Source organism: Tuber melanosporum, assembly GCF_000151645.1.
Source record: "Tuber melanosporum whole genome shotgun sequence assembly, scaffold_55, strain Mel28".
Lineage (NCBI taxonomy): Eukaryota > Fungi > Ascomycota > Pezizomycetes > Pezizales > Tuberaceae > Tuber > Tuber melanosporum.
The window spans coordinates 244,149-255,394 of record NW_003299101.1 but is presented as its reverse complement, the minus strand read 5'-3'; the positions used below and the strand labels follow the sequence as shown (position 1 = coordinate 255,394).

General features: G+C 49.5%; 2 protein-coding genes; one reads left to right on the top strand and one right to left on the bottom strand.

The window, feature by feature from the left end:
- Positions 1 to 806: 806 nt before the first annotated feature.
- On the bottom strand, positions 807 to 4,154 carry GSTUM_00009301001 (uncharacterized protein). XM_002840612.2 has 3 exons: positions 3,099 to 4,154; positions 1,483 to 3,036; positions 807 to 1,343 (listed from the first exon to the last, which is right to left on the bottom strand). The coding sequence occupies exon 1, from the start codon at positions 4,040 to 4,042 to the stop codon at positions 3,101 to 3,103; it is 942 nt and encodes a 313-aa protein (XP_002840658.1). The 5' UTR covers positions 4,043 to 4,154; the 3' UTR covers positions 807 to 1,343; positions 1,483 to 3,036; positions 3,099 to 3,100.
- A 1,280-nt stretch (positions 4,155 to 5,434) lies between these two features.
- GSTUM_00009300001 (uncharacterized protein) lies at positions 5,435 to 8,852 on the top strand. XM_002840611.2 has 6 exons: positions 5,435 to 5,841; positions 6,206 to 6,419; positions 6,499 to 6,584; positions 6,757 to 6,810; positions 6,889 to 7,976; positions 8,030 to 8,852. Exons 2-6 carry the CDS (start codon positions 6,286 to 6,288, stop codon positions 8,519 to 8,521), a joined length of 1,854 nt encoding a protein of 617 aa, XP_002840657.1. The 5' UTR covers positions 5,435 to 5,841; positions 6,206 to 6,285; the 3' UTR covers positions 8,522 to 8,852.
- Positions 8,853 to 11,246: the final 2,394 nt, after the last annotated feature.

Here is an 11,246-nt window from a genome sequence, read left to right as displayed (position 1 = left end):
AGCTTGGATTTATAGTATGGGGGTGAACGCCGAGTATTTCCTATATTCTATATTGTCATCATGGCTCTTCTGATGCATACTCTGGCTTTTTGGGTGTTTATACTGGGGGGGAGGATGTTATCCTTACATTGGCTCTCATATCCTCCTTCTCTTCCCTACTCTCTATATTCCACATCACGGTCTATTCGCTTGTCAGTTAGTTTCCCACCTCCCCTCCCCTCCCCCCTCGCTTCTTCAATTCTAATTTCCTTCAACACCTAACCTTCTATGACGAGCAGGTGATAGCTACTCATTGGAACACTCACGCTGCGACTGATCCACTCAATCTACTCAACCTCTTCGCTTCCCAACCCATCTTCACCGAAAAAAAAAAAACCAAATTTACCCAACAACGACGACTATAAAATCTCCGAAATGCCTTCCACAAATTCAACCTCCCCAAACATTCAATACTGCCCCTGGTGCCCCCAGGTCATCGCATTCCCTCTCGCTCCGGGTGAGACTGTGTCTTGTCTCTCCACTCTTACCGAGCATGTCATGCGTCACCATCTTGGCCGTCTTCTCAATAGTTCGCACCCCCCCTTCTCTCTTCACTATCCTGCCAGCCAATGAAGCGGCGATGTACTAACTTCGAGGGTGCAATGGTGACAACAGCCGAAGCCTGCGTCAAGATTAATTCTCCGCATGTGGACACCCACGGGCCTGGCGATACCGGGAGCGGCGGGGGCTTCGGGAAGGCTTACATCCCAGCCGAGTACATCTATGCCTACATGTGTCCTGTCCGTAAGGTTTTCGTGAACGTGTACAAGGACCCCATGGACGGAATGTGGTATCGCCTTAGACTTAGATGCGGGTGCGCCAAATGTGTCGACGAGGCCGAGACCAAGCACATCGAGCATAAGGTTGAGCGTAAGGTCACCAGGGATGCGCTTGCCGATGAGGCATACTGGGCCGACGAGGAGGGCGATGCTCAGCAGAAGGGGATGGAGCAGGGTCCGAAGGGGGTTAGCGAATTGGCCCTTAATGCCAAGAACGGGACCGAGGGGTGGGGAAATGCTGTTGACGTTGCTGGGCTTCGGAAGGGAGATGACTGAGCTTTATAGAAGGGTTGTTTTCTCACTTTGGAAATATACAGTTTTTCTCTAGTGTACTTTCGTGGGCAGAAGATGCCGTGAAATTCCGCCGATCTGTATTGTTTGGGGTGAATTCGAGTGCTTGCTTGCTTGAAGGAACTACTCTGGATTGATTGCCGTGAATGGGTCTGGTGATTGGGGGTTTTCTCCGGGAAGTCTCCCTTCCCATTCCCATCCCCCACTTCTGTGATATACCGTGGATCCGGCTATCTAGGACCCAGGCCGAGTGTTAGTGACTGCGATTGCGTTATCCGGAGACCCCCCATACACTACCTCAAGCCTGTTGTTTATCGCAACCTAACCATATACCTACCCGAGACATTGCGACGATAAAGAGAGAGAGACCAACCTATAGAATCAAGCTTAGCATATCTCTACTCTCCTCGAGTTCCTACCCCTTCCCAGGGCCGAAACAATAAGAGAACCAAGCGTTCCCAATCCTTGAGATTGCGGCAATGGATACTCCTCAACGCGTTTGAGCTCCACAGACACCGGAACACTGCAATGTAAAAAGAGGGGAGGCGCACCTTCCCGGAGCGAGCAATCAAGGCGGTTAGTTAGGGAGAGGGTATCTTACACAAAGCGTTGCGATTCCGAAGTGTGTGAAGCGGATGCCGGCTGATGCAACAAAATGTCCCGGGCGATTATCATACAAAGGAGGAAAAAAAGGCCACGAGGGGACAAGGTAGCGCGTGTTTTTATGTATCATAACTATTAGGGTTTTGTTGGAGGCAAACTCGCATCTGGCGGGTGGAGGTATCATATCATACGCTAGTGCGCGTTGCACCCTGAATTACTGGCGAGGGTTTGAGGAAGAGGGTTCTAGATTCTGTGGTATCATAGATTTTACTGAATGATGTATTTATAGGTCTGAATGTATAATTTGCGACGGTGTCATAACATATCCTCGAACAATGCTCCCTCGCCTCTTGGGGGGAGGATTGAAGGCCTTTTTATAACGGTTTAACCTACTGTATAATTGTTACAGGCGTCATCTAATGGGGTTTGATTGGGAGTTTGTGCTAAGAGCATGTCTGCTCTGAGGGTCAGATCCCAAAATTTGGGACCGAGTGTTAGCGAGCTGGAGCTGGATTAAAGTCCTCCGATAAGACGATGCGGGGGAATGTTCGAATCGGTGAGGGTCAACAAGTAGAAAAATCTAAGGAAAGAAAAGTGAATCGAACAGAAATAGCTCTCTCTATCTAAACGTGCGTTTGGAGCTACAGCAGAGATTTTGGGTGATTCTACCGTGTTTGAGTGATGTCGTTTTATTGGTATTCCACAATTCACTGGGGCCAATGTTTCGGAAGGGCTTAATAAGAAAGTGTGGTTGATTGTGGGGTTGGCATAACACTGCAGCGATTTCTTTGAATCTGGAAGGGTATGATATACGGGAATATTGACGTGGTTGAGGGTTGGAAAACTGCCTTTAAATATGGTACTCGGTATGGCAGCGATCCTGGAGCGTTACCATCTTGAAAAACGCAACCATACACGCCACGGGCGCACCAGCCTCTAGCTTCTAGGATTTCACGGGCTGCCGGGATATTAAGCTTAGGGAAATGCTGTACTCGGGTAAGAGGATTTGCGCGGAGAGACTAGGGTGGCCTTGACATGAGTTAATGGCGACTTGGTTCCTCGATCCCACTTGGTCGAGGCGTAAAAACTGCGCAACTGGACAGGAGCCGAGGGCCCTAGGTGCAAACTTCGACCATCCCATGATGCCTTTTAAGAACACCATTTGACAGCCGTGCTCCTTGAATATAATCTTGACAAGAGCAGTCCCGAGACACTCGAGAATTTGTCACTATATTGACCTCTTGGAGGGACCGAGTTTGAGAAGCCCGACACCCGCCGAGGGGGTTTCATGGGCTCCCGATGAAAGCGAGAGCCTCTAGAAACACTATTGATAGCTCCCACCGAGGTCAGACTGCGCAAATCCTCTAATATACATATCATACGTACCACTAATCCTCGCTCGAGATCTTTGCAAACACACCAACGCCGTTCTTTCCGAGCGCTGTAGCAACCCCCACACCTTCTGCTCCAACGCTCAACATCCTCTGCCACCCATCTCTATCGCCCACTCCACCGACGCCGATAACCACTATGCCCTTTAACTCTTGCACCTGATCTAACATCTGTCGAATAGTGCTGACGTTCCCCAAGCTCAGCCAATGAATCGACGCACCACCCAGCCCACCTATCCCTGTCCTAGCGGGAGACGACAAAGTAGGTTGGTACACAACCCGCCTATCCCCGGACACGGCTAGCAAAGGCTGCGAGGAGAGGTGTAGGGAAGATCCGAGAGTATTTGTTGAGGTGATGAAGGATACTAGCGAAGGGTATGCTTTCAACGCCGACAAGAGGACCCGGAACTGAGCATCATATGTGTAGGGTGGTGTCTTGAGTCCGATCGGAACTCCCTCCTTCCGCTTCGACAGCAGATCCAAGTACGCCCTCAACTCCGGCAGGGAATACGCGGGAGGTGGCTTATCGGGAATGTTCGGGCATGACAAATTAACCTCAACAAGGAGATTGTAACCAACCTTGGCAACGTCGCTAACAGTGGCCACAGCCTCCGCGACTTCCTCGGGAGTGCCCGTGATGGATATAATGAAGGGTTTCGTCTGCGGTTTGCCAGTGTCTGTAATTATAGATTTTACGGTATCGAGGTAGAACTTTAGGGGGTGCGGTGAATAGCCATACGTGTTAAGGCTAGTTGTGGGGGAATCGAAAAGGGTGTGTTGGTGGATGGAAGGGTCGTGGGGAAATCCCGCAAGGAGTGAAGTGCGGGTAGTTACGGCACCGGTGAAGGGAGAGTTGTAGAGGTCTTGTAGATCAGTCTTTGTCGTAGCCCAGGGGCTCGCAGAATTGAAGAGAGGTGGTCTAAAGGCTAGGCGGGGCATGGCTATTTCGTGTGTAGTGGTCTACCGGTACCGTATGATACAGAAATTAGGGGATACCGGTATAATTGTATGATACCAGGGGATCCGAAGGCGATGAAAAGTGAGAAACGAGGGGGGAATGGAGGGCTTTTTACACCATTTTTCTTGGCGGACAAACAGGATGGGGCACCGGTATCATAGTCTGCGATGCCCAAGGCTTGAAAACAGGATGGGCGAAGGGCTGTGTCTAACCCGAGGATCCCAAGATCATCGCGGTGGATAAGATTTGGGTGGGCAGATTGATAAGCTTAATTCCTACCGTGCTCCGAATAACGGTGAAGGGGGGGCAGGCTGCAGCTCTGCACAGCCAGCAAGAGATTCACTCATCCCTTCCCCGCCTCCTCGTAGAACTTCTGCTCTGCTTGGGGGGGAGCACGAAGAATGCTGCTCCTTTCAAGATGTCGGACCGATTTTGTGACATCACTCACCTCACCAAGGGATACCACACAAGGGCAGGCTTCATCCTCCCGATAAGGACCCTGTAAGCTATGAGTGTGATACTCGATTAGCTCAGGGATTTCGTGCGTGGTGAGCCCTGATTGGCCATGCGGGACGTCTCTCTCGGGAGACGCCGCCGCCTTGGCGACTCGAGGTTTTTTCGCTGCAACGTTGGTTGTCTCGATTGGCCTCTGGCAGATGGTCACTTGAAGCATGGGACGGAGAGTGCTGTGCCACAGACCACTGAGCTATCCTATGCGCTCTACTGTAAATGGGAAATTTCAATGCTCACGAGATACGAGGTAGGGAAGTCCCCCCATTCCATCATACTGTGCTCAGCACTTCTCCAGCTGGGGGGATATGGCAGACTAATGGATATTCTGCAACAAAACCCTGGCGCCGACCCGGACCATCGGGAGGCACAAAGCAAACAAGACCCCGGTTGACACGTCGAGATTGCCATCCAGGGTTACTACCGTCAGCCAGCGGCCAATCTGCCCTTGGAGGGGTGTTGTGAAATGGAAATGCACTGCACGGAGCAGACTGAGGAGCCGCCACCTCTTCATATGTGAGGAAGAATGCTGCCCTCCAACCTCATATTCCTCCCTCAACCGCCAAGATTTGTTGAAACCGACCGGTCCTCTCCAGCGCCCCGCATTATCCTAGATTACCCGCTCCATATAGCCTAGAGGAGAAAGAGACAAGAGGAAAGGAAAAATGCTGTAAAATGGAGAAAGTGGGAAAGCGAGTGGGGGGGAGAGGCAGGCAAAGTACCTAGGGTACTCGTACCTCACCAAAGACAGCAACATTGCAGCTGCAAGAAGCACCCGAGGATCGAATCAGATTTTCCTACTCCCCTTCTTCCTCTCTGCTGGGGTGGGTCCGAGTCTTTTTTTCCCCCTCTCTTCCCTGTTACCGCCTTCCTATATTTTTTGGTCCTCTGGTGATTTGCTGGCGGGGGTGGCTTGATTGGGATTGGCTTCACAGGCTGATTCAAGGGCAGTTTGATCTCGAGACAACACCAGAAAGCCGATAAGAGCGACACAACAGCAACAACAGCTCCGCCCCGTCTATAATCATCACCACAATCACCATCATCACATTCCCCTTGTCTACCTACTGCTTTTCTCCCTCTCAACCCTAATTCCTTGCCACCGGTGAACGCTCCAGCGTCTAAGGGAAACATTGAACTTGCCTCTGAACCAACCCCACCCCTCATTTTCACGCAGCTTGTCTAAGAATATCCCTGCCAACAACCGACGGGTACCAAGCGCCTTTCTTAGTTGTCCCCTCACCAGCTCTGGGCACTGTAAGTCTTCAAGGTAAAACCGTTGCCCTATCACGTCACTGCTTTAACCTGCCGTGCCGCCTGCTTGTGCATTTTTTATTTTATTTTTTGCCTCAACATTTATTTTTCTTTCCCTTCTCTGCTGGAAAGTGCGAAGAAGTGTTGCCTTCTAGAAGCCCACGGAATAGGAAAACCCGTGAAGTAAACACACACAGCCTCTGTCTTCAACCCTGCTTTTATATCCTCATCTCGTTGTCTTTCGACTCATCCCACACTTTCCTCTTTGTTTCTTCCCTTTTTTTTTCGTTATATATCCGCCCTGCTTACCTTTCATCGCTCCTTGCTCTTCAGAAAATATCGATACTCATCCATTTTCATTGAAGCTTACTCGTCTTCAGGCACAGATCTGCTCGCCACCTACTAAACTGGGGAAGCAGAGACGGCAAACAACTGAGAAAGACTTTCTATCATTCAAACGATGTCTATGATGGATCCTGCCACAGAATTGAAAAATTTGAAGTTCACTCCCCGAACTTCAGCATGGAAGCACATGCAACGTTTTGAGAGGCTTTGTTCTCTCGCATACCCTCGAGCTACTGACGCTGGAAAATGGTGAGGCTCACAGGATATTTTGATGTTTTGTTTGGTGTTTTTTCTTTCCAAGGGGGTTCTAATGCGATTGGTGTTACAGGAGTTTGTTCGTGAAAACGATTGATACGACGAATGTATGGGGCGCTGGTAGGGGAATGACGCCTGGTCGGTGGCTTATGGATTTGAGTACGTTAATTATCCCTGCCTTTTGTGACCTGGCTGGTTGCACCCTATTCGCTACCCCCTCTTGCCGAGCCGGCTTGGGTGAGACGGTTGCAGTAATTTAGATATATGCACCAACAGTAGCCTTTGGTCACTTTGCTCTGCCCCACCAATCTTTTACTGACATATATTTCAGGTGAAGACTGGCTGAGGAAGAACCCACACTGCAGTCAACCAGACTGTACTGACTGTAAGTATTTTTCTACTTTACCCCCTCCATATACCCCAGACCTATCCATAAACCCCGCTAACGCATGACCATCCGAAGGTAAACACGACTCAATGTCTTTCGACTACCTCAGGAGTGCTTTCTTGGAACGATGGGGCAACACCAACACCTCCCCCCATGGCAAACTTAGGCAGCCTACACGGTCACACTCACTACCCCCCCCCTCGGAATCTGATGGAGACCCTGTAGACGTTCTCACTCCTTCCGATTTTATTTCGAATGCACTCATCCCACGAGGGGGCTCTTCCAATTATAACCCTCCTGCAGCGCCTACCCCACCCAATGAACCGGTTTCGGAACGTGAGAGACTAGTCCAAGAGACGAAGACATCAATTGCTATCAATCCTGCTGGCAATGGCGGTGGGCAAATCGTTCTTCAGATCACGGACAACAACAAGTCGCGAAAGAGGAAGAAGGATATCAAGGCTACCATTGACACCCCACCTCCACAGCACGGCATGAATGAGGGCTCTCTGCCGGATTCACCAAGGGATAGAGATTACCATGACCGTGACTATCACCACCCGGATGATGCTTACCGAAGTGACCGAGATGAACGTGATCATCGAACCCCCAGGGATTATCGAAGTCAGCATCATGATCGTGAGAGATCCCGCCATCGGGATGGTGTCCACGTCATCGAGGCCGAGCCCCCGGTCCTGGAGCTGATCAGACAGCCATCTCCCCAATCAGACCACAGACACGATAATTCCCAAGCACTTGTTGAGGTTGCATCCAGCGAGGTCGATGAATCCACCGTTACCGGTGACGCTATGTTGACGGCCCCATCCCAGCCTGTTCTTCGGCCCCGATTGCTTGAGGGCAAGATCTGTGCTATCACCGGAGCCTCGCGGGGAATTGGTCGGGCTATTGCCCTAGGGTTTGCCAAGGAGGGTGCACACATCATCGCACACTACTGGGGTACTAAGAGTGATCCTGCCAATGAAGAGATCGTATCTTTGTGTGTAGAGATTAGAAGTATGGGGCAAGGCTGTACAATTGTCTTTGGTGATATATCCGACCCCCGAACGAGTGACAACATCGTCAAGCGAGCGGTAGAGACTTACGGAAGACTGGACGTTGCCGTCGGAAATGCTGGGATGTGCTGGTATAGAGAATTCTTGGATGTATGTGCCCATTCCCATCTAGATCTCAAATGGTCAAAAAATAACATGAACAGGTCACCCCTGAGCTCCTCCGCCGCCATGTGGACGTTAACCTAAACGGCAACTTCTATTTTGTCCAAGCTTGTGCTCGGCAGTTCAAGGAGCAGTTCCACGCCATGCCTATCGAACCTCGCCCCGATCCGATCCCAGACTACTCTATAATCTTCATCTCCTCGGCGGGCGCACTTTCGGGGAATGGACACCAAGCGCACTACAATCCCACCGCCGCCGGTCTCCTCTCACTCATGCAGGGAACAACTATTTCCCTAGGTCCCTACGGTGTCCGCTGTAACGCGTTGCTACCGGGAGTTGTACAGACCAAGATGAACAGGGAGGAGCTTCAAGACATGGAAAAACGCGGCAGACTCGAGAAGAAGGTTCCTCTCGGCAGGTTGGGTGTCCCGAGTGATGTTGTCGGGCCGGCAGTCTGGCTCGCAAGCGAGGGGGCGAAGTACGTCAGCGGAGCACAGATCGCGGTCGACGGAGGAGCTTTTGTGAATAACTAGTGTGGAAGCGCATGTATCGGATGGGTGGGAATATTTCTTTTATATCTTGTCGCGGATGTATGGGCATTTTCTGGAGACTTTGCATCTTTTCGTCCATAGTGTTCTTTATGTGTTGCTTTTATGACGGCGGTTTTTAAAGGGGTTCTCCATTTCTGTGTTGGCGAAGGTGTTTTCTTCGTTTATCTGATTATTATATCTATTTTCGTCTTGCTTGTTTGAATTGGGGTATGTTTGGGAAGATGATTTCTTATGTAGGTTACAGGTGGATGGACAGATTGTTTGCGCGCGTTAAAATGAAAAGAATTGTGTGGTGGTGTCGGAATAGATCCAAGATTTGTGCAGTGACATTGTGATCCGCGAGTAAGGTATCATAGGGAACTAATTTCGAGACAGTCGGTGTCGATGCTCGGAGTAGCATTGGGGAGGGAATCGTAAATTACCGTAAATTACCGTAAAATTTAATAATTTACGTGGAATTTGGAAAAAATAGGGGAAGGGTTCAGAATTGCCTATATATTATATTGTGTTTGAACAGTTATTAATGGGGAGGATAAAACTGGTTGTATATTTAATTAGCGCCTAGTTGTATGTTTCACATTACTATTATATCGAAGCCAAAGTTAAGTCTACGTATCAGTTCTTGGGTACTTGTCTTATTATCTTCAAAGAACATAGGCGTCATACTTCTGATACGAAAATAAAGATGGGCCTAACTACAATATGGCCCTGAAAACAATTATTCTTTTTGCTTTTCCATTCTGCAGATACGGATTTAGTCCAAGTTCAACCCTGGGGTCTGAAGCGTATGGTAAATTACCTAGATCTAGCTCGGAGTCGTCTTGGCCCCTCGGATGTTGCTGGGACATGATAAGGTTAAAGTTCAAACTAGGGGGAGGGGGCGCTGTAAACCCCCGGGTTCGGTGGAGTGTCTAGAGAGATAGTAGTAGCTTTGATATGGGTATGGAGGCGATTGTTTCGATTTTCCCGTGGTAAATTTCGTGCGCTAGATCGCTTCCGCAGATCTGTATTGGTAGTAGGTACTCGGAAGCAACAGAGCACTTCTGTATCATACCTCAGCCTTTTGGTAGTGGTATAGGAGTATGGACTAATATCGGAAGAATTTCGCAGAGCCTACAGATGGATGGTGGACACAGCCGCAGCTAGCTTATAGGAGGCTCATACCCCCGGTTCGCGAGTTCTAATGTGATTCCACTCCAGACCTGGAAGTGCACAGTGCCTCCCCTCCCCCTCAGTTTTGATGAGAAGGAACGAGTGCTGAGTCGTGATAGTCTGACTTGGGGTGAGTGTACTGTCTCTCACGAGCTCGCGCAAGCCCTCGGAGACTGGACTTGAAGTGGCTTGGCTCGTGCGGGCGGGGAATTTCTGGTGGTCGTTTGTGGGGGTTCTCGATTGGGAATGATATGATAAGATGGGGAAGAGGGCGGCATGGTGACTTTTAGAGCTGATGGTTGATAGATTTACTTTTTCCCGCCCTTTGTGGTCTTAAATGGTATTCACTGTGGGATGCGCTCGCGCCATCTAGTTATTCCATTACTTATTTGGAGTTATTTACCATCTCTCCTGCTGCAGAGCTAGCTAGTCGTCGCGAGCAAGAAGGGTTCGAGCCCAGTTTGCTAGAAAAACAAAGTTCCTGACGTCCACTGTGCTCTCCGACACGAATAAAGAACTTGGCGGCTAGTGTCATCTTTTCTCACGAGGTGACTTTTAGGAATGCTGTTCACTTGTCAAATTTATACTAGCGACAAGAGGGGATTGCATTGTGGTTTGGGGACCGCTCATGTGGTTTCTCGCTCCGGGAATCGAGCCCCTCCCCCGGAGCTTGGGGATGGAATGAACAGTATGAGACTGTGTGACAGTTCAAATCGTTCTCTCGTCTATATCTCGCTCCGGAGTGGCAGGGGTAGGGGTGTTTTCTTCTTCTTCACCTCAATCCTGTTCCGCTACGATCCGAGCGGAACGGTACCCTACTCGAGCACTGTAATACCTCCACGTGCACAGCGGAGAAAATTATGTGAAATCACTCCCATGATGTTGGGTCTAAAAAAGAGAAGCGGAAAAAAAAAAACCCCTCTCTTGAGGAAATGGGGTTATGGGAAATGATAAAATTGGGACAAGGGTGCGTAAGGTAGGGGATGGCGGTACTCGTATCCGGCAATAAGTATCTGAAAACCGGGGGCATAAGACCAGGGGGATGGCCAGGGTATGACAGGGATTGTGGAAGGGATTAACTAGTATGTGTTTTGCTGTCCGGTAGGATATCAGAGGTCAAAGCAAAGATATTGAGTCCTATTAAATGTGATGTGAGAATAGGAGGTAGAGAATTGTATGTGAAATCAAACACCTGCTTTACATCATGTACAAAAAAGTACCAAAATGCCAGTCAAGACCCATGAGACATCCTACAAGCAGAGATGCACCATCCAAGGTCTTCGATTCGAGGCAAAGTGGACCTATGAACAGATTGCTGATAATCAAAATGTCAGTATTGGAACCGCCTGGAATATTTACCATGCTCCTGCGACTCCTAAAAAGAAAAAGGGTCATCCAGAGAAGCTTGATACACCGACCAGACATCGATTAATTCAAACTGCGATCCTCAAGGCTGAAAATAGACAAAAACCGATGCTCGATATTGCCGAAATCTGTGGTATTTAAGCCTCCGAATGCACACTATGGAAAGCCTGGAAGAAGGAGGGTTATGGGC

Coding starts and splice junctions, on each gene's coding strand:
- GSTUM_00009301001 (XM_002840612.2), bottom strand. CDS start 4,042: ATGCCCCGCCTAGCCTTTAGACCACCTCTCTTCAATTCTGCGAGCCCC.
- GSTUM_00009300001 (XM_002840611.2), top strand. CDS start 6,286: ATGTCTATGATGGATCCTGCCACAGAATTGAAAAATTTGAAGTTCACT. Junction 6,585..6,756: donor TCGGTGGCTTATGGATTTGA/GTACGTTAATTA, acceptor CATATATTTCAG/GTGAAGACTGGCTGAGGAAG. Junction 6,811..6,888: donor TCAACCAGACTGTACTGACT/GTAAGTATTTTT, acceptor GACCATCCGAAG/GTAAACACGACTCAATGTCT.